This window comes from Protopterus annectens, chromosome 13.part0, assembly GCF_019279795.1.
Source record: "Protopterus annectens isolate FY-2018-M chromosome 13.part0, PAN1.0, whole genome shotgun sequence".
In the NCBI taxonomy this organism is placed as follows: Eukaryota; Metazoa; Chordata; order Ceratodontiformes; family Protopteridae; genus Protopterus; species Protopterus annectens.
This window is the reverse complement of record NC_056747.1, coordinates 517,407,432-517,425,402: the sequence shown is the minus strand read 5'-3', so window position 1 is coordinate 517,425,402 and position 17,971 is coordinate 517,407,432. Positions and strand designations below refer to the sequence as shown.

At 39.8% G+C, this 17,971-nt stretch overlaps 1 protein-coding gene across 1 annotated transcript in view; it reads right to left on the bottom strand.

Moving 5' to 3' along the window:
• Positions 1–17,971, bottom strand: part of GTF2IRD1 (GTF2I repeat domain containing 1) — a gene marked incomplete in the record, with an annotated part of 795,304 nt that overhangs the window by 119,414 nt on the left and 657,919 nt on the right. Inside the window, 2 exon segments of the mRNA XM_044054146.1 lie at positions 7,164–7,211; positions 7,331–7,359. Coding sequence (XP_043910081.1) covers positions 7,164–7,211; positions 7,331–7,359 — 77 coding nt within the window.

Genomic DNA, 17,971 nt, shown 5'->3' with positions numbered 1-17,971 from the left:
GGGACAAGTTTGGATTTCTTTTCATTGATAGTGTACCCCAGTGAGGTTAGAAGGTCTTTTACAATTGTCAGGTGCTGCAACAGCTGTTCCTGACTGTCTGCCTGAATCAGGCAGTCATCCAAGTAGGGGTAAATTTGAATATTTCTTTGCCTGCAAAAGGCAATGGCTGGAGCCAGGCATTTTGTGAAAACTCTGAGAGCAGTGGATAAGCCAAAGGGAAGTGCAGAGAACTGATAATGCATAGATCCTGCCCTGAAACATAGATATTTCCTGCAGGAGTCCCTGATTGGGATATGCAGACAGGCCTCCTTTAGGTCTAGGGTGGCTAACCAGGCATTTTTGGACAGCATTGGGAGAAGCTGCTGTAGGGTGAGCATTTTGAAATTTGGTACCACCAGGAAGGTGTTTAGAATGGCTAGATCTAAGACTGGGCGCCAGGTGCCCTCTTTCCTGGGTACCAGGAAAAGTCTGGAATAAAAACCTTGGCCCATCTGTTCTGCAGGAACAGGCTGAATTGCCCTTACGGTGAGCAGGGACTGAACTTGGTTTAGTGCCTCTGCCCACTGGTTTGGAGGAAGATCTGGGAACCCTTTTGGGGTTGGCAGCATGTGGAAATAAAATGTGTACCCTTGGGATACTATGTTGAGGACCCATTGATCGTTGGTGATGGAGGCCCAGGTTTTTGTATGGTTCAAGTTTTCCTCATAGAGGCACAAGCAATTGGGCAGAGGTGAGAGAAGGAGTTGAGAAGTCATTGTGAATTCTTTCCATAAGGGGGTGGCTTAGTACTCCCTGCTTTAGAAGTGGAGGTACTCCATTGCTTAGATCTCTGCATACCCTTAGACTGTTGTCTGGGAGGGATGCTTCCCCTAGGTCTAGTCTGAGGTGGCCTTGAGGGGGCTGGAAAGGACCAATGTTTTGAGGGGCAATGCCTACTGAATCTTGGAGGCTGTACTTGCAAAAAGTCTTTGACTGTCTGCATAGACTTAGCTTTTTCTTCCATCTTTTTTAAAACCTCTTCTGCTTTGGTGCCAAACAGATCATCTTTGTTTATAGGTGCATCCATTAATTTTGATTTGACATGGTCTGGCAAGGTCTGTTCCTTAAGCCAGGCATGCCTTCTAAGTACAGAACCTGTGACTGCTGCCCTGCAAGATGCGTCTAGGGTGTCAAACCCACATTGCAGGGTATGCTTGCTGACTTGGCTTGCAGAATGCATAAGCTCCTGTAATTCTTTATTTTCTGCACAGTCAGGGAAGGCAGATCATTTTTGTTTAATAAGTTCCATAGTATGCTGCTGGTATTTCAGCAAGTGGAGCTGACAATTTAATGCTCTAATGCCAAGAGTTGCAGAGGTGTACACTTTTTTACCCCATCTGTCTAATGCTCGGGAATCCCTATCCGAGGGGGTGGGATTCTTAGCTGTAGTTGCTTTTATTCCTTTAGGTCCTTGGGTGATGACCTCTGGGTCAGCAGTAGGATTCTTGAAAAGAAATGTGTGAGTCAGGGACTCTGTAGTACCTGTCAGGTTTCCTGGGAGCAGGAGGTAGAGTATCAGGAGTTAGACTGGAGTCCATAAAGACATCACCCACAACATCCAGAACAGGAGAAACAGCTAAGGGTCTGTGCTGTGGTAAATCTAAAATTTCCCCGAGTCTCTTTTGGACTGTGGATAATCCTGGGATTCCCAATGGAAATGCTTTCTCAAGGTATGTAGGGTTTCAACAAAAGAAAAATCCTCTGGAGGAGAGGCAGAGGGAATGGATTCCTCTGCATCTGAATCCTCATAAGCACCTCTGGAGGAGAGGCAGAGGGAATGGATTCCTCTGCATATGAATCCTCATAAGCAGGTAAGGGCATGTCTTCATAATCAGAAACCTGAGAGTCGTCGGACTCTTGGTCAGATAAAGCTGCTGGGGACAGGTCTCTTTTCCTTTTAGCAGGGGAAGGCTGACTTCCCCTAATCAGCATGATAAGGTCTTCCGCCATTTTAAGCATCTGTGATTGTGGCAAGGAAGCAGGCACTTGAGTTTGGGTCGTCTGTTTCTTAGGCATAGCTCGCACTCTGGGCCTAAGAAACTCAGCAGTTTTACAAAGAACTGAAGACGCGAAATAAGTCACCGGTTTGAGTCGAATATCAGTAGTACGAAGAACTTCCTCAGAAGCCGGTGCCTACACAGTGGCTCTGGACCCATCCAAGGTAGAGACATCCACAGGTTCTGTAGTCAAAGAAGAGTCTCGTGGCATACCGGACTCTGAATGCGTCTTGGTTGCAGCCTGTGAATCCACTGAAGCGGGCATCAGGGGCTGCAAAAGCGTCTCACTGAGTACTGGCAAACTGGCGATTAGCTTAACGGAAGTGTCGTCGTCAGTTTTGGACCTGTGCAGTCTATCTCTGTCTTTATCCTTACGTTTTTTCAGAAGATCGGTAGTTGGATGGCTTACCAAAGCCATTTCTGAATATGGAGATTGAGAGCGAAAGTACTTAGCTACAATAAGGGCCAGACAATGAATAGTTCGGGCATTGAACAAAGCACAAAACCGGCAGCAAGGGACGTCATGGTCTGGGCCTAAACAGGTAATGCAGCAAGAATGAAAATCTCGGTGTGGTATATGGTTTCCACAGGCGAGACAATTGTTAACTTTTTCTGACACTGGTTAGAGCAAGAAAAAAGGATCCCCCATGGGGTACTTAGCTTTAGAAGACTTCAACTTCAATTTTGGAAACGAAAACTCAGGTAGCGACCGACCGGCACTTGTGTGAACTGCTTCTGCTTCAGGCTCCTCGGCAAGAAAGACTGAGGTAATGGCATCAGCTGCCTGTTTTTATACCACTGACGACCTGACGTCAGTCCTGGAGTGACAGCAACCGACTCAGAAATACTAAGCCTCTGGTATTTGGGCCGACTGAGGGTTACCCCTGGCAGGATAACCCAAGAGTGATGACTGCAACAGTGAAACATGAAGAACATCAGCCAATTCACGTTTAGAGTATCCTATATTCATAAAACCTGTGTTAAAGCATGTTCAAACTCATTATCATCTGTATGTAATCTAGACAGCCTCAAAGCTCGAGTCTTGACCACACTACGGTACACATACCAAGGGTGCATACTAGCTCCATGTAAAGGATTATTACGCCAGCAGTCTTTTCTATATAAACTTATCTCAAAATATCTGATCTCAGTTTTTTTCAAGTGTACATCCAAAAAATCAATAGCATCAAAAGCCACCTTTTTACTAAACTTAAGAAAAGAGGTAGTACTCTCAAGATAGTCTATACATTTATCTAGTAATTCAACAGATCCTTCCCACAACAGAAATATATCATCGACAAAATGCCTACAATATCTCAAACGAGCTGAAAAATTATGAGGTCCTAGAACATATTCATGTTCCCATTGTGTCATCACAAGTTTGGTATAGCTGTTAGCACAAGCTGTGCCCATAGCCATCTAATCTTCTGTAAATAGATGTTATCATCAAATATGAACACATTATTTTTCAGCACCAAATCCAATAAAAAGCAAATTAAGAAGACCATATCATTTGAATAGCCACTATGCTTATGAAGGAAGGGGCTGACATATTCTACACCTTCTAAGTTTGGAATCACTGTGAAAAGAGTGCACACATCGAGGATAACTAAGTAACATCTGGAAGCACTGAAATGTATAACACACTCATACAAAGTTTCTAAAAAGTGCTGAGTATCCCTTAGGATGGAGGGGATGCTGTCCACAACTGGTCTTAACATATTCTCAACAAAAATAGTGGTTCAGTTAACCATCCTGAGCCTGATATAATCGGACGTAAAAGGGGGGGGGGTCACTTCCATCCTTATGGATCTTTGGCAGATCATGAATAGTGGGTATAAGAGGTTTTTCAACAAGAAAAGGCAAATACAACCATAGCTAATCAGTCTATTCATAAGAATATCATATAAGTCATCATGCACATGTCTTATCATTCTGCTAATAGCAGATTCATTCATACACAGATATACATCATCAGATAACATAGCCTGCATTTTATCCAAATAAACCAATCTCTCTAATACCTCAGTTGCCCCACTCTTAGCAGGATGCATCTGTATTAATTCATTGTCTCTCAATTCATTCAAAGCATCTAATTCCTCTCTAGTCTTATTATAGAATTTAGTCACCTTTGTTGGTTTAAAATTCTAAGTCATTCTCACACATTTTTAAAAAAGACTCAATAGACAGTGTAAGGGTGGGACAAAAATTACTAGGCTTCTTTAAAATAATCTTATTAGCCCTTGTATTCCTAGGGAACAGAGTCTTAAGCATTGTAGTCCATGCAAATAATCTCAGTTGTAAAATCACATCACATACCTTAGATGAACTAATGGTATAAATGAAAGACCCTTATGTAACAGTTCCACTTGTGTTGGAGTTAAACATACAGATGGCAAATTCACAACTAGGAAGTCTTTACAACTGTTTTCAGAAATGTAGTTTCATAGTCTGTTGATGGTTTCCATTTTTTCCTATCCCTGCTCATAGACTGTCTCAACTGTAGTATATCCTTCCTCCCAACAGGCTGTTATTTCTAGAGCAATCTCCTTTCTCGGAGACAGAGAAGATAAGGCAGAAGAACATTCCCCAGTGTTTACTGTTGTAAATCCACCTTTCTCCAAATGTAAACCACTGGGACAAACAGCTGACATTTCCTTAGCAACAGGACAACTTCCCTGTTGCATATTCATATCATCAACAGCTGCACAGCCAATAGTGTCACTAGCTTTGCTAAGGGCAACTTCAGTAGAAGTCCATGGCCACACAAAAAAGTGACCATTTATAAAATCATTATAATCTCACCCCAGCTTCTTTGATTTTAATTGTTTTATCTTGCTCTCATATAATGATATATTAGTGTATATATCATCCAGCTTCAAAGAATACATTTCCAACTTGAACTTAGATTTAACTTCATGCAAAAGATTGTCAATTTCAGTAACCAATTTTGCTTCAACAGGTCTAAAGTAGTCAATAAGCAAATGAATATAACTAAAGATTAGTTCAAGATTACGTTCTTGCCATTTGCAAAGTAAGTCTGGGAAATGAAAGCCATAGGTCTGCATTTTTAAAACACGTAACCCTTTAGGGATGATTTAGAATGCAGACAGGCTTCTATCTGAAGGAATGAATAGGAGATCAAATAGGGTTGGATCTTACATGGTACAAAAGGCTAGACATGGGAATATATGGAGTTACTTCAGTATAAAATTACTTGAATATGCTAATTTTTTACTTGGAAGAGAAGTTAACCTTAGTATGAAGATGTTTTTGTTGGGTTGGTGTAAAGTAATGTGTACAAAAGACATAGAAGCATTGCCACCTTTATAATTGATAGTGGCTAAGAAAGCTATAACTAGAAAATGGAAAACTATAGACAACCATCAATAAGTGAAGTGAAAAAGATGATTGCAGAGATTAAAACTATGGAACTGAGAACTATGAGATAGCAGAAACAGAGCAACATACTAAAAATTGGGGTGCATGGGATGCCATAATGAAAGTGGGGCTTCAAGACGACAATGACACAGAAAAAAGTACCAAACACATACATTTAATAAAAATAAAAGATTTGTAATATAGTGAAAATACAATACGGTCTTTAACAGATTCCTGATTTCGGATTACATCGTAAATACTTAATTTGTGTATTTAACTTTTTGTTTACTGAGTGATGTTAACATGGGATTAAGAACAGATAAAATAGATGATGGCGAAATTTAGATTTACATGCTTAACAAAGGCGAGTTACTGATAACTGAATGTAAGGACTGATAGCCTGACAGGAGACTAGTACATTAGCTGTGTATAAATATATAATTATAAACTGGTTGTACCAGCAATAAGTGCCATACGAAAAGTACCCATTGTATGTGGATTGAACAGTATGTCACACTGAAAACATGTTGTTAAAATATTTATACTGCTTTAAAAAAAAAAGCAAGCACTTATATTTAGCTTCTTAAATAGTTGTAGTTAAAGCTGCTGAATACATTTTTAGTAAGGTTCAATCAACTTTAGATATCTGATACTAGTACTGAGAAAGCATGGTCTATATAGTGTAGTTTGATATAGCTTGTTAGAAAGTTGGGAGTGAAAGGTGGATATGACCTTAGGTTGTATGACCTGCTTTCAACTGCATTTTTCATAAATTTAATTAATGCTGACATATGGGTGAAACTTTAGGATAGTGAATGATGGAAAACAAACATCAGAAACCACAAAAGATAGAAAATTATAAACTCAAAACTCAAATAACTGAGAATGATCATTATTAGACAGCACAATAAAATAAAATAAAACAAATGCACTATACCCCTCACATCTCCATTTCAATTATTCTCATTCTGAACTCTCAATACTTCTGAGTACAATCAAAATTTGTCATGAGCAAAATGTGACAGGTGGTATTTTTTACCTACTTACAACTCATTATATAGACTGTCAGGCTAAAATGGCACATTCAATATAAGATGAAGTTGCTGATGGTTACAGTGGAGAAAAGAATGATTATTACTTTTTTACTTCTATTTTGGGTCTATTATTCTCATGCTAGCATATGAGCTAAGCAGCCACCCACTTGGAACCACCACCTAATTTACTTGTTTCCTCACACTACATCATTCAGAAGGGAGTTCTAGTTTTGGCACCATAGCCGGGAGTACCAGGACAAAAGATGGTGGTAGAGCACATGGATTTCATTATATTGCAGGGAATGGATTTTTGTCATGTACCTGTCAACAGAAACAGACACAGTGCTCCCACATGGATGTGAGTTACCTTTCAACGAACAGGCCTGCCCACAAGCAGCCTCTTTGTCAGCAAATAAGTGCTGTATCCCAACCTGGGACTACCCTCTATACCTCAGTAAAGACAAACTTTCCAGAAGACTACTTCCTTCCCCTTTCACATGGAATTACAAGATATTAGGTGGGCCTTCCTTGATGCCTGAGTTGCTATTAAAGCCTTTGCTCCATAGTGGCAATGGTTATTTTATAGCTCACAAGGGTGGATAATTATCTTATGGTGTTAAAACTGTTAGGCTGGGGTCAATTACTCTCTTATACTCCACCTTAGCTTGAGCTTCTTGTTGGAAAAAAGAGGTGAACAAATGTAATAACCTACCATGCAAAGCTGCATATGCTTTTTCCAACGATGTTATTCGTCTGGGTGCTATTCAGTGAAGAAAAAGATGGAAAGTTAAAAGTGACTGTAACGTTTCTGTTTTAAGAACAGCAAAATAGCAGTTACATAAAATAATTCTTAATAATGTCGCAGATAGAAATTCTCACCAGGTTTAGGAATAAGTCCTTGGAAAGGTCTGTAAAAAAAAACAAATTAAAATATCAGGAGCAGAATTAACATTGCTTCAGCCAACATCATGACTGACTAAAAGTTTCAGAGTGCTTCATTTTTTAAGGCAGTAGAAGTACTGCAGGCGTACAGATCATATCAGTAATTAAGTATTCCTGCAAAGTGCTAGAAGATAAAAGCAAACTTCTCTAAGACTTTCCTAGAATTTATTTGGTCATTTCTTGACAGATTTGTTCTGTTCAGTTACTTTGCTTTTCCTGAAAAAAAAAAAAAAAGATTCAGAAAACAATCTGTTTTTATCCTTGTCTATCATTTAGGAGAAAGTGGGGCGTGAATCTGGTTACACAGTTGCTAGTATTTTTGAAAAAAATATTCAGGTTTCAGATTCTAGTACCAAAGATCAAAGCAGTACTGATTTGAATAAGTTTATTTATTCATTGTTTAAACCTGTTTTTTATTTTCTTCCATCCATACCTTTTGACCCACACTACTTGTATCAACTTACTCTCTGTCCTGTTCAATGCATTAATGAACTTGATCCCCTAAATGGGTTGAGTCAGGAGTGATGGATCAAGCGAACAAAATTCAGTGGTGTTTTCACCACATATTAGGAATCTATGTTAACATTTGCACAACACAATGGCTAGAGCTACAGCTAGTATCTATGTTTGTGCACAGGCAAAACCTACTAGCATTCTGCCTGCATGCTGCATTGTATATTACTTGAAGGCTGTGGCACCCCCTCATCTTCACTTTATACCAAAGCTACAAGAGTAACAACTCACTGACACTTACAAGTATGTCAGAGATGTGGTTGCTGTGTGTTAACACCAGCTGTTTTGTTTGTATAATCTACTTACAACCAAAAGCTGCCTCATTAGACAAGTAACAAGCATAGATGTGTTCCACTGGAAACAAACACAGTAGGCATATGCTCACCAAAACAACCATCATTCCTGCAAGCTGTTTGTAAAGCAGAAAAATCCACATTTTCATTCTTCAAACTTCAAGCCTGAACTGTACAGCTTAGCCTAAACACTTTTGGATGATTATAAAGAGCATATCCTACTTTACCACTGCTAAATCTAACAGCAGCAGCTTAAGTAATTTATCCTCCCTCAATGACTTTAAAAAACTAATAACGTCTCCAGTTAACTTCTTCCCCCTCAAGCTCACCTTCACATCCCTCTTCACTCCAGATGAACTTCCTCCATCTACCACAGAAAATCTCACCAACATCTATATAGATAGAAGATATCCTTGAAAAACTCACCACAAAACACATCTCAAACCCTAAGAGCATACCCACAGCATTCCTAAAAATGCACGCTAAACAACATTGCAAATTGCTTAGCCATGATTCGATCTCTCATTCATCACATGTACCAGTCCAATTCAAATGTCTTTTCATTGTACACATTGCAATGTCTTCCTCTCCTTCAAGCCCACATGACTAGTGGTCTATTCTTATTTATTTGCAGTCATTAAGATTTTTGAAAATCTATGTATGACCAAGTTTACCATTACTTTAACAAATACAGCCTCATCACAGTCCCACAACACAGCTTGAGGGGTGGCCACAACACCTTAACAGCAATTTATACTGTTACCAACAGAATCTTCTCAGCTATAGAAAAGTGGTGGTTAACAGGGGCAGTCTTTGTTGATTTATGTAGGACCTTTGAAAGTATAAGTCACGCCATTCTCTTTCACAAATTAAGTGCTCTAGGCTTTGGAGAAAACACTGTACTCTGATTTAGGAATCACTTCATTAATAGAACTTTTACAGTCCAAGCTGACTGTGGTTCCTTCTCTGCTGGAGTCCCTCAAAGGTCCATTCTTGGGCCTATTTTATGCTCTCTCTTCATCTAGCATATTTCCACTTCTATCTCTTCAGGTGAAGTAACACTTTATGCAAATAACATCATTCTGTAAAGAATTGGACCATCCTACTAACCTGTCTAATCTGCCCTTCAAAGGACTTCATGTCCATCCTTACTTGGCCTACCAAAAATAAACTTACTCAATGTCAATAAAAATGCCACAATACTCTTCGGCTCACAAAAAAAAAAAACTTAAAATGGTTACCCCCACTGATCACAACCCTGACAAACCACTGAAAAAGCATGGTCAAACAGTATAAGTACCTTGGCCTAATACTGTTCCTATTCCATTTCAAATAGCCTCTCTAAAGAAGCTAGAAAAGCATCGACAAAGGAAGTTCAGTTGTGTAAAATTTTTTAACAGTAGATATCCTTCTCTTCACTGCTGCAGTAGTCTTTACTAAAGGGATTCCCTGCATCTGGCCAGTATACCAAAGCCTTAGGATTTTAAGGATGTTGTATGTTACACGTATGTTCCCCATTCACAGCGTAGGGCATAAAGGTGACATAAGGACATAAATACCTCAGAACTGAAAAGCCCCAGGAGAAACAACAGTCCAAGGAGAGATGGAGGAATTTGTGCATCCAGAAAGAACAAATGAAGAAAAAAAGGAAAAAGGGGGAGGAGGGAGGGAGCGAATACTGCAACAGTGAAGAGAAGGACATCTGCTGTTATGGTAAGACTTCACAACTGTACCGTGTCCTTCCATATCACTGAGGCAGTAATCTTAACTAAAGGGAGAGTACAAGAGCTAAACAGGAAACTTGGGAGGAGGAAGGTCCAGCACAACCCTCAAGAAACCCATGCACAACAGCCCTGCCAAAGCCAGCTCTTGCTCTGGAAACAACATTCAGCTTGTAATGTTTAGTGAAAGTAAGGACAGAAGAACAAGTAGAACCTTGAAGGATCAAACTGGTATCTAATCCTTTGAAAAAAGCACCAGGGGAAGCCACAGCCCTGGTAGAATGAGCCTTTACAGAGGCAGAAAGACATTTCCCATAAAAGGAGTAACAAAAAGAAATGGCCTTAGACATCCATGAAGAAATGGTTTGCTTAGAAACAGCCAAACTTAGAGATCTAGAATGAAAAGAAACGGAAAGTTGCTCAGACTTATGAATACCCTTAGTCTTATCCAAGTAATATTTGAGCTGTCTTTGCAAATCCAAGGTATGAAGAAGCTTCTCACTGGCAGACTGCGGAGAAGTGAAAAAAGTGGGCAAATTAATATACTGACTAAGAGACAATTCATTAACCACCTTGGGCATAAAAGAAGGATTAGTACAAAGAGACACCCTGTCCCTACGAAAAACTATAAGGGCCTGAAGTTCAGACACCCTTCTAGCTGAAGTAAGGGTCAAATAACAGTCTTCCATGTACAATGCTGAAAGGAAGCTGAAGCTGCACATGCAGGCTCGAAGGAGTCAATTTTTCAAGAACAAAATTAAGTTCCCAAAAAGGAAGACTAGGCTTCCTGGGAGGCATGGGTGCCGGAACCAGAGCCAGGGGGAGAGGGAGCCCCCCCCCACTTTCACAGCTGCAAGACCTGTCGGGAAAACTTAATGAAGCGGAGTTTCCACGCTAACGTGGATTCACACGCAGAAGTTAAACTAACTAAAACTAGCTGCTCTTGTTCTCTTATTGCTTTGTGTTACAGGAGGTATGCTGCTGCTTTTCAGTTGGTGCTGCCTGAGCCAGAGTCATGCTGGTAAGGAGAGTTTTGTTCTTTTATTTGCAGGAGTTATGCTGCTCCTGTGTGTGTGTGTGTGTGTGTGTGTGTGTGTGTGTGTGTGTGTGTGTGTGTGTAAAATGCCCCAGATAGGTATACCTGGTGGTTAGTGTTACTTAGGCTCAAACAAAACAAGAGCCTGAATTCTCTACCCATACTACCACTTGTGATTCAGAAAGTTGAGTCCATAGCTCTCCAATGTCCAGATTTTCACAGAATATTTGGCTCATTCTTTTGGTCTGTTCCTCTTAAAATTTGTGTTTTTCTAGCAAATCAGTGAGAACTGAATTCACTAAATGATGATAGCTCTTTAAGTTTCACTCTTCCTATCTTTCAGGAAACACATGGTAATAACAAACACTTTATTTTAGCAACTTTCTAAGATTATACAAGCAATATTTAAAATCTGTACCTGGTTTTGGGCCTTTCCCCCAAATAAATTTGGCTTTTTCCAGATTTCTTGTGCTGCGAAGTTGAGAGAGTTAGCTGATCGTCAAGTGGATTTTACAAGGACCTGAGAGCTTCAGGGGAAGAGAAGTTTAATGCTACTTATGTAGCTGTTTGCATTGTTATTAGCACAAGTAGTCTACTTGCTTTTGATGCAGAAGGCTGTGGGTTCTACTCCCACAGTATGCAAATGGATTGCCAATGTTATACTTTAATGGGAGTGGATGCTGTAGTCCTATGAATGCCCTCCTTTGGAGGAGTTACCTAGTAACTATGAACCTGTTATCAGTTTGCCATCCATTCATCATTGCAAAATTACTACTTTATCAATTTTTAAATGTAGCATAGACACTTTATTCTTCAAGGGCACTTTACTTGTAGATTTGTAAATGAAATATAAAGTTGTTTGCTAGCAGGAACCTCTTCATTAGTTACAGATCCCTTTAATGTGGAATTATTTAGATGACTTACTTCTGCAGAGATTTTGCATATTTACTGATATTGGTGGATTGTAATGACAGAAGTTTGAGTGGCCTTTTATGGCTGAAATTTTCTGAAAAGGTAAGTTTTGTCATTATTGGTTCATACATTTTGTTTCATTGCTTACTAGAAGACTGTTCCAAACTACAAATTTAAAACATTCTAACAAGTGGTGCTGTATTACAGTATACAAGGAATTTAATTTAATACAATCAGGAAGGTGAATCAAAGAACGTACACATGTATGCTTGCTCACAGGATGCAGGAGATCAAAATAGGGGAAGAGACCAGTCACAATGGTGCCCTCCAGGGTTTGCTGCTGAGAATTTTTCTGTTTGGCATATACATCTCAGAAGTTAAAGGAAATACCAAAGGGCTTTGTCCAACTAAGTCTGAGATGACTGCAAGCTAGGAGCAGTTATTGAATCCCCAAATGACTTAACCATCATGCAGAAGGTTTGTTCCAAATAATAACTGGTGCCAGAATCATGAATTGAAACTTGTTGTTGTTGTGTCTTTCGGCTTTTCCCGGTTAGGGGTCGCCACAGCAGAACTCCGGTCCACTAATGATTAGCAGTAGATTTTTACGTGCCGAGTTGCCGGCCCTGACGCACAACCTTCAACGAAGGTATGCCCATTCACGCACGTCTCCACACAGAAGACGCTCTAGCTGAGAAAAGAACGGGACAACGTCTTACTGTGAGGCAACAATGCTACCGCAGCACCACCACCGAATCATGAATTGAAACTAAACTCCAAGAAATACATTATCGTATCCTTTGGGAAGCCATCTACTCCAGGGAACTGCAAAACTGACAATGCCCCTTGAGAACTGACCCAGTTGTTTGGCATTTAGGAACATGTGTTACAGTGACCTAACTTTTGACCATCATGTGCCCAGAGTCATAAGAAAGTCTTTCTATATTGCACAGCTTATAAACAACTTGATTGTGACTAGATCTGGAGATGTTATTGTCCCCCTTTACAAAGCCCTCATTTGTTCAATCATTTTGTCTAATGCCCACTTTGACATGCATCTGTCCAGACCCATGCAACAACTGGAATACCCACAGAGATACCTTACTAAAAGGATACTTGCATGGACCACCTCAAAGATTTATCACTATACTCAGTATCCTACAGAGTGCTAGAGGTAACGTGTCTGGCATACAAGGCATCCTCTGACCTAATACAGATGGACCTACTGAACATCAGCAAGTCAAATGAAATCAGAAATACTCAGTCCAGGTATCTAAACTGAATGTTGTGGAGAGATGGATATATATTTATATAACAGACTATCCATTCAAGTAAAACAAAGCTCATCCCTGTTCATATTCAAATGCAACTTGGATCTAAGGATGGGTAACAGAAAATGTACTCCAGGATTGCCCCTTGTGCCACTAATGGATAGAGGCAGTTACATGGGTCCCCTCAAATTATCTATAGTGTGATCACATTTATTCTCACTAGGGCTAATATACAATTATCAGCCATGGGATAGGTAAGACCAATCAGGAAATGTTAATTCAAGCACCAAAATGGAAACTGGCTAAGCTTAAATTGTCCTCCAAATAAATGCAAGACCAATCAGGAAATGTTAATTCAAGCACCAGAATAGAAATTGGCTAAGCTTAAAATGTCCTCCAAATAAACCTATGTTGTCATAGTAAATGGTTTTTAAAAAACTGCCCTTTCTACATCATTAAGTGCCCCTGCCACCCTCTGCCCCCCCCCCCCCAGTCTTCAACAGCTTCTGGCACCTCTGCTGGGAGGCCTGACATGAAGGACGCCTTTAAGAAATTGTTTGACCTCAAACCTAGGGTCCAAAAGAGAAGTAAAAGGCAGACAAGCATAAATAGCTGAAAGATGAACTTTAACTAAAGAGTAAGCCAACCCAGGTATGAAGCAATTCACACAAAATAAGATGGAACCAGAGGAACTTCCACAGAAAATGGATCTTGGTAAGAAGCAAGGCACCAAACAGAAAATCTCTTCCATTTAGATACATAAGATTTCCTGCTAGTGGGTTTCCTGGCCTCCTGCAGGACCTGAAGCACGTCCTCAGAAAAGAGGTGCCCAAAAGAGATCAAAACCCTATCACCCACAGTATCAGCTGAAGAGTGGACAAGTGAGGATAAATGAGAGACCACTTGTCTTGTGTGAGTAGGTCCACCCTCTGAAGTAACTTGTTGTGATTGCCCTTGGCTAGATGCAGAAGAAGGGGGGAACTGATGCTTTCTGTGCCAAAAGGGAGTTACCAGCAAGATTTTGGGGAGTCATGTTCCATCTTGAGTAGGACCCTCAGTATGAGAGGAAGGGGAGGGAAGGCATAGAGAAACATCTCCTTCCAAGAAAAATACAAGACGTCCACCTTCCATGCCAGAGGACTTGGAACTCTGGTCCAAAAGAGAGGAAGTTGTCTGTTTAGAGGGGAGGCAAAATGATCTACCTGAGGAGTATCCCAACTGGTGGACCATGTCCAAAAACACATCTCTATGAAGCATCCACTCATGAGTCTGTGCCACTAACCTGCTCAGACAGTCTGCCATAATGTTTAGTTTTGAAGGAATATAAACAGCCTAAGAGTCACTTTATACTGGACAGCCAGATCTCAAACCTGATGAGCTAGTCTGCACAAAAGGTAAGACCATGTCCTCCCTCGCTTGTTGATGTATCACATCACTGTAGTACCATCTGTAAAGATTTTGAGGCGCCCTGGAATAAAAAGAGTATGGAAGACCTTAAGACAAGAAGGAACTCTCTCATCTCCTTGATTTTGATATATTCCTCCCTATGAAAAATGGGCCAAAGACCCTGAACCTTCAGACGGCCAAAAGAAGCTCCCTACCCCATGTCTGAGGCATCCGAGAAAAGTTCCTGAGAAGGGACTGGGGGGTGAAAAGTAAGTCCTGGGCTGAGCGATAGCTGATGAATCCACCAATGAAGTGCTGTTTTCAAACATGCAAGAAGCAGAACTACAAAGTCTAAAGGGTGACAGTTTTGAAGCCAGCCTGACTTTAGGAACCACAGTAGCTTCCTTGTAAGGAGTCTGGATAGAGGAAGCACAGGAATGGTGGAAGTTATGTAACCCAGACACCATAGGAGCTCCCTGGCTGCAACAGCAACCTGAGGAAGAAGGGACTGAAAAAAAATGCAATTAGAGCCTTGGGTGGTGGCAGGGAAGCCAGCATAGAAATGATCTGGAGCTTGTGCCTGAGAAAAACATGATCATAAGAAGTAGTCAGGAAGGATTTCTGGAAATTTATCATAAACCTTAGGCTTTTCAAGAGGCAAATAGCCTAGTTGTTCTGCTGAATCAAGGTCTCTGGACAGGAAGCCTGAATGAGCAGATCGTCCAAATAAGCTAAGATTTGAATTCCCCTTAGCCTGCAAATGGCAATCACAGGATTGAGGAATTTGTAGACCCGTGGGGCAGTAGAAAGGCCAAAGGGCAAAGCAGAGAACTGAAAATGCAAGTAAAAGACCGAGTAACAGAAATATTTCCTGAAAAGGGGATGAATAGGGATGTGGAGATAAGCATCTTTGAGATTCAGAGAGACCAGGAAAGCCTGAGGAAGAAGAAGAGAAAACAGAGTCTGAAGGGACAGCATTCGAAAAGAAGGCTCTTCAGCAAGGTGTTGAGCTGAGAAAGGTACAGAAAGGGCCTCCAACTGCCTTCTTTCCTGGGAACAAAAAAATATTATGGAATAAACCCCTTTCCCCCTTTGCGGAACAGAAACTGCTTGGATGGTGCCTTTTTTAACTAAACAAGAAACATCTTTATTAAATTATCACGTATGACATAGGCAACCTTACATTTATATAAATGAAAATAAATAAAACCAACATAATTTCAGTTACAGACATTATGCATCACTTATAATATAGCCAGTCAGTCAGTCAGACAAAACAAAGCTGATTCAAATTCTTCCTTCTTTTAAATATTGTTCCTCCTCTGCATGTATTGTTCCCACAATTCTCATTTTTCTTATGCAGTTTGCTCCTACCCATTTATAAAGATCCCAATTCCAGTTGTTTTATCTCTGTTGCTATATTCTCTACTTGTAGTACAGTTGGTTTAGACTTTGATTTCCATTTTCTTGTAATTGCTTTTTTTGACAGCAACCATAATTAGACTCAGCAAGACCTTACTATGTCAAGGCAATTCCAATTCTGTATCATAGCTCAAACAGTCATCTCCTTAGTTTCACCAATTTGCTCACCAAGTATCTTTGATAGAGCAGTCTACATAGAATCTAAAAAGTCACTCAACCCATCACACTCCCAGAAAATAGGTTCCCAGTTACCTTTTTTCTCCACCACACCTCCAAGCGTTTATGTCTACCTGACAAAAAATTATTTGTCGTCTACTTGGGGTATAAAAATACCTACGTAAACACTTCCAACCAAAGATCTTCTAGACTTTGATGCACATTTGGGAGAACATATATCCCCCCATTGTTTCTTTGTGAATTGCTTGTTCAATCTCTCGTCCCAATCCTTTCTAACTTCCCCTGCTTGATTCTTATAGTTATCATGCAATATTTTATATGGTCTACTAATTACTCTTTTCTTAATGGCAGCTTCTGTTCTAGAGTGTACTAAAAATTCGACCAGGGCTGGTCTTTTGTTTAGAACCCCACTATTTATTTATTTTGCCTATACTCTGATATCAATTCTTGATAGGGAAGGCCATCTCTAACCTGCAGTCCAATTACGTTCTTGGTTTCTTTCCAATCCACTACCTTTCACTCTCTAGTTATTTGCTCCCAACACTTTGGTTCCTTTACCATTTTTTTCCAATAAATTCAGCCCTCTCTTGCCTATTGCCTGTACCCTAATTGCAGTCATCCCTATTGACAGAATCTCCTTTCTCCATTCCCATGTTGGCTTAGTTCATAGAATACTTTCTGCTACTTTATGAATATAATATTCTTCATGATTATTGTTATTCTCCTTAAAGGTCTGCATCCAAAATCCTAGTCTCTCCTTGTTTTTTGAGCTCCCATCTCATCATCTCTTTCCACTTTGAATTATAATTTTCTGCTTGTGCTATGTACAGGAGCCTTAACTGTGTTGTTCTGAAATAGCCCTTCAAATCAAGTAATCCAAAACCACCTTGTTCTACTGGAATAACCAGTTTATCCCACTTGGCTCTTGCCATCTTCCCCTCTCAGATAAAATACTTCAGCTCTTTATTAATTGCTATCCACAACATCCCCTCTGGTTGATAAAAGTATGCCTGACCTGTGTATAAAACTAAAGGGTCAAAATATTTTAACTACTTGTATCTTACTATCGATATCCATATAACAAAACTTTCATTTTCTCAGTTTTTGTATTATCTTTTGTTTAGTCTCTTCCCACATGTCCTTTGCTGCCACACCAGAATAATTTTAATCCACACTCCTACATTTTATCATGTCCCCACAAATATCGATACTGCTGAACCAGTTTGTGTGAGGGTACATAACTTACCGCTATTGATTTTGTTTTATCTTCATTAATTTTGTATCCCTAAAATATTTGAAAATGACTCAAAATGTTCTACAACACTGTAATGTTCCTTTCTGGTTTTGTCACATATAAAATAACATCATCTACAAACATAGTCAGTTTTTCTTGACTACCATACCAATTATATCCTTGAATTTCTGAGTCCCTTATTTTTTGTGCCAGTATTCTAAATATAATGCAAATAACAAAGGGGAAAGAGGACACCCCTGTCTGGTTCCTCTGCTCAAGCAGAATTTATCAGAAAGGAACCCACCCACTTTAATTTTCGCCTCTGATCTCTCATATATCCTCCTAATCAACTTTATAATTTTATCAGGGAATGAAAATGCTTCCATTGCCCTGCTCATATATTCCCAGCTTACTCTGTCAAATACTTTCTCTGCATCAAGACCCACCAACATCAGTGTTATTTTCTTACAGTTTGCTTCCCTGAGGATCATCAGTGTTTTGGTAATGTTGTCAAATATCCCCCCTTCAGAAAACCACACTGATGCATATCTATCAATTTTGGCATCACTTTTGCCATTCTTTTAGCCATAATAGACATAAACACTTTATAATC